Source organism: Aulonocara stuartgranti (genome assembly GCF_965226115.1).
Source record: "Aulonocara stuartgranti genome assembly, chromosome: 6".
Taxonomy (NCBI): Eukaryota; Metazoa; Chordata; class Actinopteri; order Cichliformes; family Cichlidae; genus Aulonocara; species Aulonocara stuartgranti.
Genome location: NC_138944.1, coordinates 285,914 through 308,282, shown reverse-complemented (window position 1 = coordinate 308,282; position 22,369 = coordinate 285,914). Strand labels below are relative to the sequence as shown.

The 22,369-nt window shown below is 50.1% G+C and overlaps 1 protein-coding gene across 3 annotated transcripts in view; it reads left to right on the top strand.

The window, feature by feature from the left end:
- Window positions 1-22,369, top strand: part of sos1 (son of sevenless homolog 1) — a 43,526-nt gene that overhangs the window by 13,833 nt on the left and 7,324 nt on the right. For 2 of the 3 annotated variants that reach the window (XM_082536126.1, XM_082536128.1), the window contains exons 3-20: window positions 144-275; window positions 353-517; window positions 661-921; window positions 996-1,139; window positions 1,214-1,324; window positions 1,689-1,787; window positions 2,303-2,430; window positions 7,731-8,392; window positions 8,713-8,794; window positions 10,012-10,128; window positions 10,270-10,373; window positions 10,553-10,775; window positions 10,856-10,975; window positions 11,068-11,230; window positions 11,347-11,464; window positions 11,592-11,764; window positions 12,896-13,012; window positions 13,099-13,381. In XM_082536126.1, the coding sequence (XP_082392252.1) occupies window positions 144-275; window positions 353-517; window positions 661-921; window positions 996-1,139; window positions 1,214-1,324; window positions 1,689-1,787; window positions 2,303-2,430; window positions 7,731-8,392; window positions 8,713-8,794; window positions 10,012-10,128; window positions 10,270-10,373; window positions 10,553-10,775; window positions 10,856-10,975; window positions 11,068-11,230; window positions 11,347-11,464; window positions 11,592-11,764; window positions 12,896-13,012; window positions 13,099-13,381 (3,202 nt within the window). The remainder of the gene's footprint in view (window positions 1-143; window positions 276-352; window positions 518-660; window positions 922-995; window positions 1,140-1,213; window positions 1,325-1,688; window positions 1,788-2,302; window positions 2,431-7,730; window positions 8,393-8,712; window positions 8,795-10,011; window positions 10,129-10,269; window positions 10,374-10,552; window positions 10,776-10,855; window positions 10,976-11,067; window positions 11,231-11,346; window positions 11,465-11,591; window positions 11,765-12,895; window positions 13,013-13,098; window positions 13,382-22,369) is intronic. The other variant, XM_082536127.1, reaches the window with a different exon arrangement.

The following is a 22,369-nucleotide window of genomic DNA, read 5'->3' as shown; positions in this document are numbered from 1 at the left end:
GTATTATATGAAAGATGTTTTCATTTCGTCATATCGCACAGCCCTGCTCAGATCAGGTGTTGTTTGGTTCTTATCGGCCCAGCCAAGGCGTGCAGGCTACCGGAGTCCGCTTCGTGTCCTGAACCCGCCCCTTTTCTCTCCAGGAGCGCGTGCAGAAGAGTTTTCCTCACCCGATCGATAAGTGGGCACTCAGTGATGCTCAGAGTGCCATTGAGAAGAGGAGGAGGAGGAACCCGCTGGCGCTGCCTGTTGATAAGATCCATCCCCTGCTCAAGGTACATTTCTTCATCATATGGCTTACGCACATTTCCCATGGTGCCTTGAGTGTGTTCACCACGGTGCTGTGCTTTAGGAGGTGCTGGGCTATAAGATCGACCACCAGGTGTCCGTGTACATGGTCGCCGTCCTGGAGTACATCTCTGCGGACATCCTGAAGCTGGCAGGAAATTACGTGAGGAACATTCGACACTATGAGATCTCCCAGCAGGATATCACCGTGGCCATGTGTGCCGACAAGGTCGCACACGCACACGCACACAACAAAATACAACACAGTCCAGTGAAAGCTCCACACCGTGCAGCCGCTCAGTCCGTCTCATGGTTTGGAGGAACCTTTAAACTCTGCGTGTCTCACCTGTAGGTCTGTGTGTCGCTGTGCAGGTGTTGATGAACATGTTTCACCAGGACGAGGAGGACATCAGTGGCTTCCCGCTAATGGATGAGGAGCCGTCAGCCAATGAGGAGCAGAGTTACTACGAGCTGGTGAAGAGCTTCATGGCGGACTGTCGGCAGTACCTGAGGCAGCTCAACCTGATCATCAGGGTGTTCAGGGAGCCCTTCAACTCCAACTCCATGCTCTTCTCCCAGCACGTATGTCCACCGGTGACATCACTAACTGGTCTGGTGATTGGTGATTCTGTTGTGAGTGACGACGACGTGTTTGATCCGTGACATTCTCAGGTTGGTGTAATTGATGAGTCTCTGATCGATTGCAGGATGTGGAGAGCATCTTCAGTCGGATCCTGGATATCCACGAGGTGACGGTGAAGCTGCTCGGTCTGATCGAGGACACGGTGGAAATGACCGGCGAGGGAAGTCCTCATCCTCTGGTGGGGAGCTGCTTCGAGGACCTGGCTGAGGTCTGTACGCCTGTGGATTGATCTGTTGATCGATCGGTTGTCTGCTTGAGAATGACGTGAGCTTTGATTGGCAGGAGTTGGCTTTCGACCCCTATGAGACGTACGCTCAGGACATGCTGCGCTCTGGCTTCCATGAACACTTCCTCAGTCAGGTGTCCAAACCTGGAGCTTCCTTCCACCTGCAGGTGAGGCCAGTACTCTGATTACAATGGTTCTGTCAGAGAAGGTGAAAGCAGACTTTTCTGACCTTTGACCTCTGGGAGGTTCTGGGATCAGTTAAATAAAAAAATACAGCCTGTAGTGTTTCCTGCACATTCGTTGGCTAACGACTTGTCAATCACAAGTCGTTAGCCAATGAGCGCGCTTTCACAGGCGGAGCCACCTTTCCTCTGATGTCATAAGACAAACAGACGAGCGGGTGCAACGTCAGCTGATTATCATGTGAGACGAACCTCTGCTCAGGTGTGCAGCGTGTTGATAGAGATCGGCGTGTGCGGCGGGTCACGTGACCGCTGATGATGAAGCGTCTGTCTGTGTGTCTGTCTGCAGTCCATCTGCGAGGGCTTTAAAGAGGCCGTTCAGTACGTTCTGCCCAGGCTGCTGCTCACACCTGTTTACCACTGCCTGCACCTGTTCGAGATCCTCAAGGTGAGTCTCCTGACAGAGACGCTTGTACATGTGTGTTAAATCCCGCTGCGCGTTTCTGCACGCTTCCACCCGCAGAGATCAACAGAGGCGATGCCGAACACACAAGTGCACCTGTAACTCACCTGCCTTATACACGCACTATACCTGTATCAAACCTGGTCATAGCACCGCTTTATGATGTGGCGGTATCCTGCCACAGAGCATTCCCTGCAGGCCGGCAGTGGCTGAGCACATGAAACTGGTCCCAGGTGAACCCAGTCAGGTGCGGTGATGGCACGCACCAGTCTCCCGTGGAGCCGGTCCAGGTCTGGGACTTTCCACTGCGGCCGTAAGAGGCTTTGCCCCTCTGAGGGCAAATCTCTGAAATACCTCCAGTCATGTAGTGCAGATTATTTCACAGCTGAGGGCTCACGGGGGGCAGAGGGAGTCCTGGACTCTGATTGGACAGCACAGGTTTTGTTCTTAGTTCTCTGTCTGATGGAGGTAGTTAGCCCCTCCCTTCTCTGTTTCCACAGCAACTGGAGGAGAAGAGTCAGGATGACGAGGATAAAGAGTGTCTGAAACAGGCCATCACGGCTCTGCTCAACCTGCAGAGCAGCATGGAGAGGATCTGCTCCAGGAGCCTGGCCAAGAGGAGGCTCAGGTACGCACACCTGCACGCACACAGACACACACGTGCGCGATGGACGGGCAGAGGGCATGAGTAGAAATGATAATAAGAACCTCATGACCGACAGCAGGTTATTGATCTTTACCTGTTCATCAATAACTAATAATCAGTGTCAGGCGTGTAGACCACACGAGGACTGCTCCTTCACCTGTTCATGGCAAAGAGTCAGCCTTCACCCCTGAGTGTGAGATCCCCGAGCGGAGCCAGGACAGAACCAGAACCGGCCGAGTTCAGCTGTAACTGCCGGGCAGCAGCTCGCACTCTGCACAAACACTGTGGGTGGGACTCCGCCCATCCTCTGCGTTTCCCTTTGGACCAAAATAGAGCAGGATGGGGAGGGGAGGGTTCGTTAGGGTCGCCGGTGGGGGGGTGGCGGTGTTTGGAGGAAGTGGCGTAAGCGCGAGGGCAGCTTATTGTTCTCTGTTAGAAAGAAAAGAGCTCAGAGAGAGAGAGAGGGGAAAGCTGCTGCTGCCGCCCGCTCAGTAAAGTTTCTCCTTTATTACACGACGAACGAGCAGGCGGAGGGCCCACGGTCGATGACTGGCAGGCGGACATGAGGACGTAGGTGACCTCTCTTTGTTCTCTCGTGTTTTCCTGTAGGCGTGATGGTGGTAGACAAAGAGCGGTGGAGGTAAACTGGAGAAAAGCGGCTTAGATACGACCTGTTAGTGTTTTTGTTTGTAGCAGTCGATGCTAAGGACCCAACAGCTAACGAGGGGATTGGCTGGTTTTAAGTTTGAGACGTGGAGCGTTCAGCATCAGGCTCAGAAGAAATGATGATACGAGAAATGTAATGGAGGTGTGGTTAAACTGATGCCCCGCCCACAAGCAGGGATGCTGCTTTGAACTGCATGCTGCATGCTCCCTCTTCTCCATAGCCTGGCGGAAACGGCGTCCGAATCTCCGTGTCTGATTGGTCAGAGCACAGAAGTTTTTGTTCCACCCTAACTGTGAGGAGGTGGAGGTGTTTCCCTCTGTGGCTGAGCACCACCTGTCTGGCTGATAAACTGACCTGAATACAGTGCAGACCGCCGTCCTCCATCTCTTCACTGACGAGTTACAGAAGAGCTGGAAAAGATTTATATCAGCCTGTGAGGCGGGTGGAGGCGGGTGGAGGGAGATAGAATTGGTGGTGCAGTTGGATTCATTGCTGGTTAGAAAAAGATGTGTTTCATAACTCTGAACAACAGATTTTTAAATCCGTCCCGCTGAGACTGAAGTGCAGGTGTCAGGTTTTAGTCATCGACAGTTGAGCACTTGCTGCCATGTTCAGAGCTGACTGGGTGACGTGCTCGGTGCTCAGGTGAGGCGCTCATTACTCCGTGCACTACTTTTGTTAAACTTCTTTTTAAAGCTGAAAGTCACAGCTGGATGGATCCTTGCACAAATCATGCAGATAAGGCTGGTAATGAATGACCAAAGGCAGGTGGATGGAGGCAGGTGGATGGTGTGGGGTAGAGATGCATAAAAGCCAATAATGAAGGTCGGTGCCGGCCGATGGGTTCAGAGTTATACTGATGGTCACTGGTGGGGGCAGATAAATATCAGTAGGTAAACGCCTGGTGTTGGAGGCAGGCCCTGGGTGAGGGAAGTAAATGTGGTCGAGGGTCTGCTGCAGCCCAGTGAAGCCCCGCCTCCACATACCTCGGGGGTTTAAGTTATAATGTGATTAGTGAGCAGCTCGCAGGAACAACAGGCTCAGCGAATAAAGCAGCAGTCCGTCCGCTCTCAGGTCGTCCAATCGATCAGACCTGCAGGGCCGTCGATGCGTCTGATCAGCGCTGCTTCCTCACGCCTGCAGGGTTCACGTCCTGATGACATCACATTGGTGTTTTTCACACGTTGATCAGAACCCAGTACTGCCATTGATAATACACGTGCTCATTAATGACGATGTCACTGTGTCTCTGTCACAGCGTGGCGGTTTGTCCCAGCTGAGGTCCGAGTCGGCCTGCTGTGACCTCACTTCCTGTTGTCGCTGCAGCTTTGCTGGTTTGTACAAAGCCTGACCTCCTCAACCAACCCAATGATGAGTGAGCAGCTCTATTAGCAGTGAACTAACTTCCAATAATTTAGCGATCTGTAGCTGATCAGAAATGTTGATCACGTATGTCTGTGTGACGCACAGGAAGAAAGCAGCAGCTGACAGGAAGTGAAACGTGTAACTCTGACTTCAGCTCATAACTTCAAGAGCTGCTATACAGCTGCTGCTTTTATTGTGAAAGTCCCGTGATTTCCTTAAATGTGTTTCTCACTGAAATCACACAGAGACCCGCCCCCTCTGGCTCTCCAGGGCTCGCAACATTTCAAAATCCTGGTAGTCCTTCGGGCAGGGACTCTTCAGTTTTTGGTAGCCCAAAATAAATTTAAGTAGCCCGAATAAAAGAGAGAGCAATTTTTTGATTGATGTTTTGTTTCCGTTACAATATTATACTTTAATGTATAATATTGGAAACAAAACATCAATCAAAAAATTGTTGAAACACAAATTACAACATTGTATAAAAATTACAATCATCAACTCAAATACTTGGTTCTAATTGAACAGAAATTTCTATGAACTTGTAAGAACTGTGTAGGACATGAATCAGTCTGTGTCAGATCAGAATTTGAAATTTCCACTGAAGTCATGGGTAAGAGGCAAGTGGAACCAAGATCGAGGCAGTTTGCTTTTTGAAGTTTGCAAAGACTGATAAAATTGTGCCAGTGGTAGTTCACTCTTTGCAACATAGTAGCTGTTCTAAACAGATTTTTCAGGTTTATTTTTAGTATATTATTTGCAATTGGTGTTTGTTCTGGGAAAGATATTGCAGACTGAGCAATAATGCATTTCTTGCATTTCTCATGGGTTCTAATGGGGGCCTTTCTTAAAATGACTGGTCCCAGTAACAAAGGCGCTTGTCGACTCAGAAATCGAGGGAAAACCAACAACACACCCGGCAGAACATTATGTTATTTACACGGGTGCACATAAGTGGTCCGCATGTGTGCATTCGCTGTCAAGATAAAAGACGCGCACCAGATAAGAAGTTGCAGCGCGCGTTTGCGTCCATATAAAGGCAGTGTCTTTGTCCTAGAGTGGGATTTTCACGGCACATTCTGCACCACATCTCTGTGCATTCATCATTTGTTTGAAGCCAGCTCACCTCCTGCAACCACTTTTCCGAGAATACCGTATTTTCACGACCATAAGGCGCAGTCTCAGTTATGTGTGCCCTTACTGTATTTAACACACACATAAGGCGCACTGGACCATAGGGCGCATACAAGTACCGTATGCGTATTTAAAAATAAAGCGGGAGCAAACCCGAGTTCGGTACCTTACTCACATTTTTATTACCAGTAATCGTCATCATCAACAACACACAAGCATACAAGTGTGCGTATTTAAAAATAAAGCAGGAGCAAAACGAAGTTTGGTACTCACATTTTTATCATCAATCAAACCCATGGAAGTCCTCATCCTCTGTGTCTGAATTGAACAGCTGCGCTAAATCTCCATCAAACATGCCAAGTTCACTTTCTTCACCGTCAGAGTCACTTTCCGTGCCGTGCGGCTCCTCGGAAACGATGCCGGCTTTTGCGAAAGCTTGAACAACAGTGCCAGCAGACATGTTAGCCCAAGCATCTACAATCCATTCGCAAATTGTGGCGTAACTCGCCCGGCGCTGCCTTCCACTCTTGGTGAAACTGTGGTCTCCATCGGTCATCCATCGCTCCCAGGCCGCTCGCAGCCTTACTTTGAACGGGCGGTTCACACCGATGTCCAGCGGTTGGAGTTCCTTTGTCAGGCCTCCCGGAATGACAGCAAGCTCACAGTTCATTTGTTTCACTAGTTTTTTCACATCGGCTGTGAGATGGGCACGCATAGAGTCACAGATTAAGAGCGATGGTGATGCGTGGAAAAAACCCACCTGGTCTCCTTACATACATCTGGATGGAAAAATGGCACCGTTTCATAAAAAGTGAAAGTGAAACTGCTTTTAGCCGAATGGTGACCGTCGAAACGCTTCTCCCGCTCGTTCTTTGCTCGATGATCCACCGCTCGAGTCTTTCCTCCAACTCGGGCCACCTCGCCTTATTTCCGCGGAAACTCAGCTGCGTTTTCTTGACCTGCCGGAGCTTGTTTTCTAGCTTCCTCCATTTGCGAACCATCGATTCGTTTATCTTAAATTCTCTCGCCGCTGCTCGATTTCCATGTTCCTCCGCATAGCTGATGGCCTTCAGTTTAAACTGTGCTCCATAAGCGTGTCTCTTTGCCATTTTCAGGGTTGCGCCCACACTTCACCCTTTAGCGTTCTCATGGTGTTCTCTACTACGTCCTCCTTACAACACACAGGGCGCACTGCGCTATAGGGCGCGCCGTACTTTTTGAAGAAAATCTAAGACTTTTAAGTGCGCCTTATGGTCGTGAAAATACGGTACGCGCTTCTTTTGTGGTTCGTACGCCATCTGACATTTCTTTGGAGGTGGAGGAACATCACAGTAATTGCTTAAAGGAGCTTCTTCGACATCTTTAAGAGTTCTAAACAAATGTCTGTCCTCCTCCTGAAAATCTTATGTACGCAAACACGCGTTGCAACTTCTTATCTTGTGCGTGTTTTTTATTTTGACAGTGAATGCGCACCTGCGGACCACTTATGTGCAGCCCTGGTTATTTAGCTCGTCATATTGCAGCCACAGAAATTCTTTTGTCCATGAAACCATAAAGCTGCACTTTCTTTTTGCCTTATAGTCTGATTTGTCATAACTTCTCCTGCTGCTTTTACACGCTCACTCACATAAGCTCAGCGATTCTCTGCGCGATCAACCTCTCACATGTTTAAGCTGCGGGAGATTTCACTTGTCATGTTTGCATAGTAAGCTAACGATTAATAAGACGATGTCAGAGGAATTGTTGCACAAATTATCATCACTCACAGATCAGTGCTGTCGCTCTCTATACACAGTTCGCGCGATTGCAAAGTGAAAGCAAAAAACAAGCGCAAATTCAAACGCGACTTCAATATGTCACATATTGACAGTGGCTCACCGATGCCAATGACATAATTACCCAGCTACATTTCTGAAAGAATGCAAAAGCATTGACATATATTTTTCCTTCCTACGATAGGCCGACGGGCAGGGCAGAGATAGACTTTGGTAGTCCGACTGGAAAAATTACTAGCCCCGGGACGTCGGGCTAGTGATTTTGCGAGCCCTGCTCTCTCCATCCTCCTCACTAACTCTTCTTCTTCTTCTACATATTCTCGCTCCTGTGTGGTGGCATGCAGCGAGTCGGCGTGCCGTTTCTACTGCCACCAGATGAAGGGTAAGCACCTCGCCATCAAGAAGATGAACGAGATCCAAAAGAACATCGACGGCTGGGAGGGGAAGGACATCGGCCAGTGCTGTAATGAGTTCATCATGGAGGGTACCTTGACCCGCGTCGGCGCCAAACACGAACGCCACATCTTCCTGTTCGACGGCCTGATGATCTGCTGCAAGTCTAATCATGGCCCGCCGCGGCTGCCTGGTGCCAGTTCTACCGCGGAGTACCGCCTCAAAGAAAAGTTCTTCATGCGCAAAGTTCAGATCAACGACAAAGATGACAAGGAGGGCGAGTACCGCCACGCCTTCGAGATCATCCTGAAAGATGGCAACAGTGTGGTGTTTGCCGCCAAGTCTGCAGAGGAGAAGAACGGCTGGATGGCGGCGCTGATCTCGCTGCAGTACCGCAGCACACTGGAGCGCATGCTGGACACCGCCATGCTGCAGGAGGAGAAGGAGGAGCAGATGAGACTCCCGGGCGCCGAGGTGTACCGTTTTGCCGAGCCCGACTCCGAGGAGAACGTCGTGTTCGAGGAGAACGTCCAGTCCAAGTCCGGCATTCCCATCATCAAGGCGGGGACTGTCCTGAAGCTGATCGAGAGACTCACCTTCCACATGTACGCAGGTGAGGCGTGATGTCACACAGGTGAGATGTCGTACTGCTGCTGTTTTAGCTTCTTGACCTGTAGCTTGAGTTTCAACGTGGCAGCGAGGTGAGACTTGGGGGCGATGTGGGCGCCGACTGTGCCGGTGTCCTGCAGGTTTTAGACATGTCAGCTGATTTAAACGGCTAAATGACCTCCAAGTTCTCCAGAGGCCTGCTAATGAACTAATCGTGTGATTCAGGTGTGTCGACCCAGGGTGAGATCTAAAAGCTGCAGGGCACCGGCCCTCGAGGCTGATTGATCTGATCCCTCACTGATCAGCTCGTGTTTTTTCCTTCAGATCCAAACTTCGTCCGGACTTTTCTGACCACCTACAGATCATTCTGCAAACCTCGGGAGCTGCTGGACCTGCTCATAGAGAGGTGAGCTTACCTGCCAGGCACAGTGACCAATCAGAACGCCTGCTCTCACACAGCGGTTTCATTAAAACCCCGTCGTCTCGTGTGTTATTGGGTTTATTTATCATTTAAACAAATAGAACCATATATACAGCAGACTGGCTCATATTTACACCTCAGCTTGTCTCTGGTTGCCTAGCAACACATATTGTTTACACGCAATTTCATGAGAGTCTGGAGAACCAATCGGAGGACATTGAAGGAGCTCGGGCAGAAAAGCATCTGGACTTGTTTAAGTTCCTTGAAGACGTTTCATCCCAGAAGCGTCTTCAGTTCTGAGACCAGATGGTGGAGTCCCAGATTTAAGCCCTATGGGAGCGTCCCCCAAGAGGGTCCTGGACCCCCTATTGATCATCTGCCTGATCAGCATCTATGTCCACTGTGTACGACCATCTTTGAACAGAGGGCGGGGCTTACCACACCAACTGTCTGCCATCTATAATCCAGTCTGAGATCCTTCCCAGATGCCTTAACGCCCACTCACTTCCTGGGCCATCTGACCTCAGTAAGTCACATGATAGGGTGGGGCTAGGTTTCACAGCGGGTTCACCTGATACCACCTCACAGGGGTTAGGGGTCTACGATGACCTGGATCCTCGTGTGATTAGGGGAGGTTCAATAGGGGGTCCAGGACCCTCTGGGGAGACACTCCCAGAGGGCTTAAATCTGGGACTCCACCTTCTGAAACATCTTCAAGGAATTTAAAGAAGTCCAGATGACATTATCCTTGGGATGCAAGAATATACACCTAAGTGTGTTCCTACAGTCACAATAACTTACCGTATTGTAACGAGTTGTAGATATTTACTTTGTGCCATAATTATTCTGTAAGAGCTTTTGTTTTTAAAATGTAATAATTAAATTAAATCTTAAAAAACCCCCAAAGAAGTCCAGGTGCTTTTCTTTCTGAGCTGCCTAGACGACGACGACGACCTGGAGGACTGAGAACCTTCACAGACAATCGGAGCAAATAAAGTGTGAGGAGCAGGGCGGAGGAGGAGGAGGAGCAGAGGTCTTCTGTTAATGGTTCCATTTTGGGAATGGAAACCATCTTTCAATGGGCTGAAATTTGACGATATTCCTGCCCCCTTGTGGACTGTGGGGAGGTCGCAGCAGAAGCACACCTGTGGATCTCAACAGGTGTGCTTCTGCTCTCAGCTCTGTGATGTTGATGTTTTCAGGTTTGAGATCCCGGAGCCAAAGCCGGCGGACGCCAATCAGACGGAGGGAGGAGAACAGCCACCCAGCGCTGAACTCAAACGCTTCCGGAAAGAGTTTGTCCAACCTGTTCAGCTCAGGTAGGAAGCGCTCCTGCTACAAGAGACACCTGCTCACACCCGTTCTCTGAGTTTCGTTTACACTCTGCTCGAGTTTGGAATAAATCGAAAACGATGCGACTTTAATTTAGTAATGTCGTCGTCCTCCTCGTCCTCCTGCAGAGTGTTGAATGTTTGTCGCCACTGGGTCGAACATCACTTCTATGATTTTGAGAGAGACCCTCTCCTTCTGAGCGAGATGGAGGACTTCATTGCTTCAGTCAAAGGTACGTACAGGTGTTCAGAAAGGTGCAGCACAGACGATAACGCTTTTTCAAAATTCCGAGTTTTAAAAAGGTCAGCTATTCTTTTCTTACAAGATAAAACTGAATATGAAAACATAAGAGCTTGTAGTCAGTGCAAATGTGTAACAGCTGGAGCAAGGAAATGATGTCAAATGTCGCAGGTAAGGCGATGAAGAAGTGGGTGGAGTCAATCACCAAGATCATCCAGAGGAAGAAGCAGGTCCAGGTGAGCGTGCCGAGTCACAGCATCACCTTCCAGAATTCCCCTCCTCCCATCGAATGGCACATCTGCAAACCCGGAGACACTGAGCACTTCGACCTTATGACCCTGCACCCCATCGAAATCGCCCGCCAGCTCACCCTGCTCGAGTCCGACTTTTACAGGTAACATTCCGCCCTGCGCCTGTCTTGCACCAGCCTGGCACCTGTCCCACTGTTATCTAACCACCGATCTCCACCTGCAGGGCGGTGCAACCGTCTGAGCTGGTCGGTAGCGTCTGGACCAAAGAGGACAAAGAGATCCACTCGCCCAACCTGTTACGGATGATCCGACACACCACCAACCTCACCCTGTGGTTTGAAAAGTAAGCCTTACTTTGGCATGGGCGGGGTCTAGTGTGCGGTAACTAAACTCCACAAGTACGTCAGGCTGATGTCAGCTGTACTTCCTCTGCAGGTGTATCGTAGAGACGGAGAACCTGGAGGAACGCGTCGCTGTCTTTTCCCGGATCATCGAAATCCTACAGGTGTTTCAGGAGCTCAACAATTTCAATGGCGTCCTAGAGGTCGTCAGCGCCATGAACTCTGCACCCGTGTACAGACTGGATCACACCTTTGAGGTAATAATGACCACGAACGTCACTGACATCAGAAGGATCTGAGTTTAAACTGCTGACAGAGAATGTGAGCGTCATCGTGTGTTTGAAGAAGAAGAAATGTCGGTTTATGGTTGCAGCAAATTCCGAGTCGTCAGAGAAAAATCCTGGAGGACGCTCATGAGCTCAGCGAGGACCACTACAAGAAGTACCTGGCTAAACTGCGCTCCATCAACCCCCCCTGCGTCCCCTTCTTTGGTATGATTTCCCTCGGGATTAGTAGTATTATCAGTCAATCAATTTATCAATGACTCATTTCTCACCGATCTCTAATGGATAACTATGCAGCTCGAAGGTCAAATAACTGTATGTGTGTGTGTGACAGGAATCTACCTGACCAACATCCTGAAAACGGAGGAGGGAAACCCCGACTTCCTGCACAGACACGGCAAAGATCTGATCAACTTCAGCAAGAGACGGAAAGTGGCCGAGATCACCGGAGAGATCCAGCAGTACCAGAACCAGCCGTACTGTCTGCGGGTGGAGGGTGACATCAGAGTGAGGACACACCCCCTCACCTTCTGTTCACACACACACACACACACACACACACACACACTTTGGCAACAGTGGGAAGAAAAAACTCCCTTTTAACAGGAAGAAACCTCCAGCAGAACCAGGCTCAGGGAGGGGCGGGGCCATCTGCTGTGATTGGTTGGGGTGAGAGAAGGAAAACAGGATAAAGACATGCTGTGGAAGAGAGACAGAGGTTAATAACAGATATGATTCAATGCAGAGAGGTCTGTTAACACATAGTGAGTGAAGAAGAAACACCCAGTGCATCATGGGAATCCCCGGCAGCCTACGTCTATTGCAGCATCACTAAGGGAGGATTCAGGGTCACCTGGTCCAGCCCTAACTATATGCTTTAGCAAAAAGGAAATAATAATAATAAACTTTATTTATAAAGCACACTTAAAAACCAAGGGTATGCCAAGGTGCTTAACAAGTAAAATAGAGTATATGAGGAGGATAATAGAAATAGGACCAAAGCAAGTACTAAATATGCAAGCAGATAACTGTCACTAATACATAGGAAAGCAACAGGTACAGAGCAAACAAGAATTTAAATGAGCATAAAAGTGCGTGATATAAAATCATAAAAGAAATATTAACTAGAGGGAAAGGCAAGATTGAATAAGTGTGTTTTTAATCGTGATTTGAACAGTGCAATGGAATCAGATGCGCGGAGGTCGAGAGGAAGGGTGTTCCACAGTACCGGGGCAGCCAGAGCAAACGCACAGTCACCCCGAGACTTCAGTCGAGATCTGGGTTGGGTCAGAAGTAGTTGAGTGGCAGATCTGAGTGTTCTAGCAGGAGTATGTGGTTTGAGAAGTTCACTAAGAAGCTGGTTCCACAGAAGAGGGGCCTGAAAACTGAAGGCTCTGCCTCCCATTCTACTTTTAAATACTCTAGGAACAACAAGTAGGCCTGCAGAGCGAGAGCGAAGTGCTCTAATAGGGTGATATGGTACTACAAGGTCATTAAGATAAGATGGGGCCTGATTATTTAAGATCTTGTATGTGAGAATTCTGGATTTAACAGGAAGCCAATGAAGTGTGGTTGGAGCAGCGGTTGGAGCGTGGTCTTTTGTTGTTGACGTGCATTTGTTTTGTCTTTGTGGAGCAGAAGTTCTTCGAGAACCTGAACCCAATGGGCGACCTGTCAGAGAAGGACTTCAGTGATTATCTCTTCCACAAGTCTCTGGAGATCGAACCTCGCCAGCTCCGATCGGCTCCTCGATTTGTAAGTACGAGCGTGGCGGCACCTTGTCATGTTACATGTTGCATTGCGTGTGACGTGCATGACACTAATCAACTCACCTGCTGCAGGCGAAGAAGTACACCTATCCTCTGAAGTCTCCGGGGATCCGACCCACTTCGGCCCGACCCGGCACCATGAGACATCCGACGCCGCTCCAGAACGAGCCCAGGAAGATCAGCTACAGCCGCATCCCGGACAGCGAGTCCGAGGGGACGCCGGCCTCTGCCCCCAACTCTCCCCGTACCCCCCTGACCCCGCCCCCTGCCTCCGCCGCCTCCGCCGCCTCCAGCTCCACAGATGTGGGCAGCGTGTTTGACTCGCCGCAAGGACCCAGCAGCCCATTCCACTCCAGTAAGACCCGCCCACTCACACTGACACTGAGCCTGCCCACTGATATTATTGAACGCATTGAATGTGACCACCCAACCCTATTGGCTGTCTTTGGGTTGGAACTGTGGCTTCCTGTTTGCTGTCCACCTGTGAGGCCCTAACAGGTCACGGCAGCAGCAGGACCAATCAGACACAAAGTAAGCCTCTTAGTCTGAACGAGGCGGCGACAACCTGCGCTCCGCCCTCGTGCTGCGCTTCAGGACGTTCTTCGCGCGTTTCCTTACGCTCGCCTCCACCATCGCGCCTCCTCTCTGCGCGCTCGCCTCTACCATCGCGCCTCCTTTCCTCGCGCTCTCCTCTACCATCGCGCCTCCTCTCTTCGCGCTCGCCTCTACCATCGCGCCTCCTTTCCTCGCGCTCTCCTCTACCATCGCGCCTCCTTTCCTCGCGCTCTCCTCTACCATCGCGCCTCCTTTCCTCGCGCTCCTCCCCACCATCGCGCCTCCTTTCCTTACGCTCGCCTCTATCATCGCGCCTCCTCTCTTCGCGCTCGCCTCTACCATCGCGCCTCCTTTCCTCGCGCTCTCCTCTACATCGCGCCTCCTTTCCTCGCGCTCCTCCCCACCATCTCGCGTCCACCATCGCGCTCTCTTCGCACTCACCTCTACCATCGCGCCTCCTTTCCTCGCGCTCTCCTCTACCATCGCGCCTCCTTTCCTTGCGCTCCTCCCCACCATCGCGCCTTCACCATCGTGCCTCCTTTCCTCACGCTCCTCCCCCACTATCGTGCCACCTCTTCTCGCGCTCGCCTCCAGCATCGCGCCTCCTTTCCTCGCGCTCGCCTCCACCATCCCGCCTCCTCTCCTTGTGCTTCTCTCCACCATCGCGCCTCCTCCATCGCGTCTCCTTTCCTCATGCTCCTCCCCACCATCGTGCCTCCTTTCCTCACGCTCCTCCCCACCATCGTGCCTCCTTTCCTTGTGCTCCTCCCCACCATCTTGCCTTCACCAACGTGCCTCCTTTCCTCGCGCTCCTTCCCACCATCGTGCCTCCTTTCCTCACGCTCCTTCCCACCATCGTGCCTCCTTTCCTCACGCTCCTTCCCACCATCGCACCTCCTTTCCTCACGCTCCTTCCCACCATCGCGCCTCCTTTCCTCGCGCTCTCCTCTACCATCGCGCCTCCTTTCCTCGCGCTCCTCCCCACCATCGCGCCTCCTTTCCTTACGCTCGCCTCCACCATCGCGCCTCCTCTCTTCGCGCTCGCCTCTACCATCGCGCCTCCTTTCCTCGCGCTCGCCTCTACCATCGCGCCTCCTTTCCTCGCGCTCTCCTCTACCATCGCGCCTCCTTTCCTTACGCTCGCCTCTATCATCGCGCCTCCTCTCTTCGCGCTCGCCTCTACCATCGCGCCTCCTTTCCTCGCGCTCCTCCCCACCATCTCGCCTCCACCATCGCGCTCTCTTCGCGCTCGCCTCTACCATCGCGCCTCCTTTCCTCGTGCTCTCCTCCACCATCGCCCCTCCTTTCCTCGCGCTCCTCCCCACCATCTCGCCTCCACCATCGCGCTCTCCTCGTGCTAGCCTCCACCATCGTGCCTCCTTTCCTTGCGCTCCTACCCACCATCTTGCCTTCACCATCGTGCCTCCTTTCCTCGCGCTCCTTCCCACCATCGTGCCTCCTTTCCTCACGCTCCTTCCCACCATCGTGCCTCCTTTCCTCACGCTCCTTCCCACCATCGCACCTCCTTTCCTCACGCTCCTTCCCACCATCGCGCCTCCTTTCCTCGCGCTCTCCTCTACCATCGCGCCTCCTTTCCTCGCGCTCCTCCCCACCATCGCGCCTCCTTTCCTTACGCTCGCCTCCACCATCGCGCCTCCTCTCTTCGCGCTCGCCTCTACCATCGCGCCTCCTTTCCTCGCGCTCGCCTCTACCATCGCGCCTCCTTTCCTCGCGCTCTCCTCTACCATCGCGCCTCCTTTCCTTACGCTCGCCTCTATCATCGCGCCTCCTCTCTTCGCGCTCGCCTCTACCATCGCGCCTCCTTTCCTCGCGCTCCTCCCCACCATCTCGCCTCCACCATCGCGCTCTCTTCGCGCTCGCCTCTACCATCGCGCCTCCTTTCCTCGTGCTCTCCTCCACCATCGCCCCTCCTTTCCTCGCGCTCCTCCCCACCATCTCGCCTCCACCATCGCGCTCTCCTCGTGCTAGCCTCCACCATCGTGCCTCCTTTCCTTGCGCTCCTACCCACCATCTTGCCTTCACCATCGTGCCTCCTTTCCTCGCGCTCCTTCCCACCATCGTGCCTCCTTTCCTCACGCTCCTCCCCACCATCGCGCCTCCTCTCCTTGTGCTTCTCTCCACCATCGCGCCTCCTCCATCGCGCCTCCTTTCCTCATGCTCCTCCCCACCATCGTGCCTCCTTTCCTCACGCTCCTCCCCACCATCGTGCCTCCTTTCCTTGCGCTCCTCCCCACCATCTTGCCTTCACCAACGTGCCTCCTTTCCTCGCGCTCCTTCCCACCATCGTGCCTCCTTTCCTCACGCTCCTTCCCACCATCGTGCCTCCTTTCCTTGCGCTCCTCCCCACCATCTTGCCTTCACCATCGTGCCTCCTTTCCTTGCGCTCCTCCCCACCATCTTGCCTTCACCAACGTGCCTCCTTTCCTCGCGCTCCTTCCCACCATCGTGCCTCCTTTCCTCACGCTCCTTCCCACCATCGTGCCTCCTTTCCTTGCGCTCCTCCCCACCATCTTGCCTTCACCATCGTGCCTCCTTTCCTCACGCTCCTCCCCACCATCGCGCTCTCCTCTATCGTGCCACCTCTTCTCGCGCTCGCCTCCAGCATCACGCCTCCTTTCCTCGCGCTCGCTTCCACCATCGCGCCTCCTCTCCTTGTGCTTCTCTCCACCATCGCGCCTCCTCCACCATCGCGCCTCCTTTCCTCATGCTCCTCCCCACCATCGTGCCTCCTTTCCTCACGCTCCTCCCCACCATCGCGCTCTCCTCTATCGTGCCACCTCTTCTCGCGCTCGCCTCCACCATCGCGCCTCCTTTCCTCGCCTCCACATCGCGCCTCCTCTCCTTGTGCTCCTCCCCACCATCTCGCCTCCACCATCGCGCCTCCTTTCCTCGCGCTCGCCTCCACCATCACGCCTCCTCTCCTTGTGCTTCTCTCCACCATCGTGCCTCCTCCACCATCGTGCCTCCTTTCCTCGCGCTCACCTCCAGCATCACGCCTCCTCCACCATCGCGCCTCCTCTCCTGGTGCTCCTCTGCACCATCGCGCCTCTTCTCCTTGTGCTCCTCTCCACCATCGCGCCTCCTCCACCATCGTGCCTCCTTTCCTCGCGCTCACCTCCAGCATCGCGCCTCCTCTCCTGGTGCTCCTCTCCACCATCGCGCCTCCTCTCCTGGTGCTCCTCTCCACCATCGCGCCTCCTCTCCTGGTGCTCCTCTCCACCATCGCGCCTCCTTTCCTCGCGCTCACCTCCACCATCGTGCCTCTTCTCCTCATGCTCCTCCCCACCATCGTACCTCCTCTCCTCGCTCTCGCCTCCATCATCGTACCTCCTTTCCTCGCGCTCACCTCCACCATCGTACCTCCTCTCCTTGCTCTCGCCTCCATCATCGTACCTCCTCTCTGCAGGATGATGTCACCACTCCTCTCCCTTCCTCACAGTGTTTCTCCTCTTCACCTGCAGCCTGCGACAGCATCTTTGCTGTGGTGTCTCTGCCGCACGGCCCACGTTAGTATGACCTTCCTGACTCTCCGTACGCCTGCTCCACAGCTCACCTGCGCCCCACACATCACACCTGTCTGTCTCTCACCTGTCTCAGTGTGTTTCAGGTTTCTGTTCCATTGTTATTGATTGCTCATTGGTATAGAGGATATTGATTAGACTTCCTGTTGTGTCTCACCTGTGCATGATGTCACACCCATTGTATTAGTTTGTCTCCATAGAAACTGGCAGCTGTGTTACTGTCTCTGCACCGGCCGAGATGAAAGAAGGCGTCAGGGAAGTTCAGTGAGTTCTGATCCGGCGGCTCGCTCGGACTCTGGCGTCTCTTGTTTCGGGCAGCAGTTGTAGTTTGATGCGTTGGCAGGCTGATGTTGGGCTGCGTAAACTGGGAATTTTCCTCATCCCCATCACCCTTGGGGAAGGAGGGTGCTCTAAGGTGGGGGAGGTAGCTCAGGTCATCTACTAATCCAAGGTTGGTGGTTCGATCCCTGGCTGCTCCTGGCTGCTCCAGGCTGCGTGCCAATTATCCTTCCAAGATACTAAGTTGCTCTCTGACGCATCCATCGGAGTGTGAAGGCCAGAAAAAAGTGAAAGAGGCCTGCTGTAAAAAGACTGGAGTCCATTTTCCAGCTGGATACAGTTGGACTCCAGCGTCTCGTGGTTCAGGCAGCACACGATGGCCGAGGTCTTGGCAGGCTGCTCTCAGGCTGCGTAAACTGGTTTTGGGGACGAGCGTGAGATGTACCGGCTCACCTGAGTCCACTCGTACCTTCCTGGTTCTGTACCTGTTCGCTGGAACAGGACTCGTCTTTGAGTACCTGACGTGCTTGGATGAGTGCGCTGTCTGCTGTTCTTCCATGCACACAGTCACAGTGAATCCTGAAGGGAAGGTTGGAAAGTTCCTCGATCAGCTGAGGGTAACATGGCAGGCAGGCCTGGGACATTCGTCTACCACCTCCACAGCATCCTGAGTAGGGCTGGGTATCGTCACTGATTTCTAGAATCGATTTGGTTCTATTTGAATCTGTGAAGTTTTGCCTCACACAGTCAGAAATATCATAATTCTGATCATTTATCAGTACATATGCACATTTTTATATGTATAAAAAGAAAGCTGACACTTCATCAGAGGTGTGAGCATCACAGCAGATGCCCTTGGTTCAAAGTAACTGAGGATAAAACAGAAAAACGTGAAGCAGAAATGAGCTTCTGGGGTCAGCTTTAGAGGTCCGCCACATTGAAAGGAGTCAGTTTAGGTGGTTCATGCGACCAGGATACCTGTCCTAGGTCAGGTTTCAGTCCCCAGGTAAACCCTGGAGAGATGACTGGTCAGTGTCTGTTGAGACCGCTGCACTGGACGGATGATCTTACTTTTATTTTGGTTTTTTAAGAAATTCTAACTTTTGAATTAAGTACAGGGCTCTAGACTAACTTGTTGCCGTGGTTACACTGGTTACACTAACTTGTTTTCTTATGTGCACCAGCACAAAAGTTAGTTGCGCCCAAGTTTTTCAACCGCATCACTTAACCCCGCCTTTTTACATGTTCCAACTGCTGTCCATACAGACAATATTGATTTGTAAATGATTAACTATCAATCTTGTCAACACAAAGTGCTTTATTTGGAGCACATTTCTGCAAGAAGGATAAGTTCCTGAAAAGGTGCTTGTGCTTAAAGTGCTTTGCCTACAGCAGGGGTGCCCAATCCCGGTCCTCGAGAGCTACCGTCCTGCAGCTTTTAGATGCATCCCTACTCCAACACAGCTGAATCAAATGGTTTGATTACCTCTTCAGCGTGCCATCGTGTTTGGCAAAGGCCTGATAACAAGCCATTCATTTGATTCAGCTGTGTTGGAGTAGGGATGCATCTAAAAGCTGCAGGACGGTAGCTCTCGAGGACCGGGATTGGGCACCCCTGGCCTACAGTATTGCTAAAGAGTGCCAATGTTAAACTTCATCATCATGTCGGCCTCCTGACGACCTGTTTGCTGCTGAAAGGCAGTGAGGAGACACTGGGCGTTTATCGCAGCTTATAATGTGTTCTCTGGATACACTGTGCTTTTCAGCGTTTCACTTTGAAATTTATTAGAAGCAGTCACAAATGCAGTATTGCCGGCCACGGTCTCTCCACACTCGCAACAGTAAATGCAGTGCATCATGTTATCAGCTTCACTGAATCTTTTCCAAAAGTATACACGTTCCTCCTTTTACTCTCAGTGGGCTCTGGCTCGGGGTCCATCGTATGTGGCTCATTATCTGATGCCGTCTCCAGACCGGTGTTAGATGTAAGCTGAGCAATCCATGGCTCCGTGTCAGAGCACTGGCTATGAGTTTCAGACGGATCAGGCCTTAATGAAAACACTATCAATCGTTCTTTTCATCTTTTCTTATTACCCACAGCTACATCCACCTCTGTCAGGCCTAGGCTGCTCACTAAGGTTGGGTATCACTGATTTCTATAATCCATTCGATTCTGATTCACAAGGCCCCGATTCGATTCAATTAAATTTTTCCTCAGACAGTCAGAAATATTATAATTCTGATCATTTATCAGTACTGTGTGAGCATCACAGCAAATGCCTTTGTGTCAAAGTAACTGAGAATAAAACAGAAAAACATTATGGAGATTTTCCTGGCCTGGATTTTTATAGCAGATAACCTTAAAATATCTGCAGTAGATTAAAAACTGAAGAAAACCATGAATCAACATGAAGTGAAGCGGAGTCAAGTTATAGAGGTTTTATTAGACAGCGTTTTGTAATTTGGTATCATTTTAAGTTTAATTTTCTTTGGTATTAAACAGCAGAAATGAGGCTTTGTTCAATTCAGTTCAATTCAATTTTATTTACACAGCGCCAAATCACAACAGCATTCACCTCAAGGCGCTTTATATTGTACAGTAGAGCCTACAATAATAGATACAGAGAAAAACCCAACAATCATATGACCCCCTATGAGCAAGCACTTTGGCGACAGTGGGAAGGAAAAACTCCCTTTTAACTCTCCTGTTATGTTGGTTTCTAGGAACACCAATTATGCTCCTGGGTTAATTTGACCCAGGGCAAATTTACTCATCCAAAAGTGTTAGAAACAATGGCATTGATTATTTTACAATTTTCTTTTATAATTTTGATTTTTTTTTTTTCGTTTTCTGTAGTCATGCAGATGACATGTGAAATCTCTTCTGTGCTGGGTCAATGTGACCCGCAACATAACAGCTCTGAAACCTGACTGAAACTCTTCAAATAAGTCTCTGCAGATGATCTGTTAGCTGTTTGACAGCTACTCTTTCAAGGATGTTTGATATAAAGGAAGGTTGGAGATTGGCCTATAATTAGCTAAGACTGCTGGGTCTAGAGATGCTTTTTGGGTAAAGGTTTAACTACAGCCAGCTTGAAGGCCTGTGGTACATAGCTGATTATTAGAGATAGGTTGATCATATTTAAGATCGAAGCATTAATTAATGGCAGGACTTCTTTGAGCAGTTTTGTAGGAATGGGGTCTAAAAGACACGTTGAAGGTTTGGAGGAAGTAATTATTGAAGTTAACTCAGAAAGATCAATTAGAGAAAAAGAGTCTAACTTAACATCAATGGTACTAAGAGTAGCTGTAGATAATATTACATCTGTGGGATGATTATTGGTCATTTTTTCTCTAATGATAAAAATTTTATTTGTGAAGAAGTTCATGAAGTCATTACTAGTTAACGTTAAAGGGATGGTTGGCTCAACAGAGCTCTGACTGTTTGTCAGCCTGGCTACAGAGCTGAAGAGAAACCTGGGGTTGTTCTTATTGTCTTCAATCAGTGATGAATAGTAAGATGTTCCGGCTAGGGCAGGGCGATATGGCCAAAAATATTTATCACGATATATATTTGAAACTTTGCGATAACGATATAATTGATGCGAGACAAAATGCAACTCCACAACTTTGCTAGCGCAAAAAACCCCCATCAATGTATTTTCACTTAAACAAGCAGCTGTTTTTTATGTGCATTAAAGCTATATAAAAATTTAACAGTGCAAATGCAAATTCCTTGCTGAAAGTTTAACCAAAAGGCATTTCCAGTAGAAATGGGCTGACATATCCTGAGCATAACCATGTATAATATCCACTGAAGTTAAAAAGACCTGCTTTGCAACATTAAACTGCAGTGTGCCAAATAAAAACGTCAAATACGTATTTTTCAGACAAAAAATTGCACAGGATTATAAGGCACATTAAGCGAAACAAAGCAGTCAGATAAATCAAACTTTATTAAACTCATTCTTCTTGCTTCCTCCACTTCTGTACCATTGATTCATTAATGCTGTATTCTATCACGGCTGCACTATTCCCATGTTGTTGCAGTATATTAATGACTGATCTCGTATTGTGGATGGATTATCTCAGTTGTTCTCCTGACTGAATTTTGGTCCGTTTACAGCATCCTGCCATAGGATTGCATTTGTCTCTAACCATCAGGAACCTTCACGTTAACTTTTATCAAGCGGAAAAGTGTTAGCGTTCATCCTCCAGCTTCACTGTTTATGCTATGCTAACATAGCTGTGTTGCTAGCGATCACGTAGCACATCATTAAATACCAGGTAGCCCAACTTCAGTAACCCTACAAACGTCACTGCTGTTTAGTTTTCTGTCTTCATTTATGTTGGAAGTGATAGCAGAGCTGTACGTTTGAATTTGTTTATAAATCTCTCAGTCAGAACATGCTATATCATGCTTAGGTAACTAGCGAAACTAGCGAGCTAACTTCCTGCTAACTTCTAACTCTGTTAAATTTCATAAATCCTGTTTTCATGGATGCCTGAATGTTAAACCTAATTCTTACACCTGGTAAAGCAGCAACACTGATCATTTTATTAAAGATGAAATAATTTAGACAGTTTTTAACTCTCAATGATGCCGCAGTGATCGTTTGACTTTGGACCTGAATGAGACTGAGTTTAGGACCCAGATTACTCCCAGATTTACGAGCACCTTAGACCGACAAATACGGCAATAACGACGGCCCGCTTGCATGTTGTACAAAAAAATGTGCTTTGGTGAGTATCTGACGGACAGACACCAAGCCAGTTCCACATCACTGAAGTTGCAGCATTTTACAAACCAGTTCATCGGTTTCGCTCAATGATGCGCTTTCCCCCTTCTCATTCTCCGTTGCCGCCATGCTTTTTCGGCCATGTGCGTATGAAAACAAAGGCACTGGGCCTGCGTGTTTTAGCCATATTCTATCGCGATATTTTATTTTCTCAGCGTTGCCCAACAT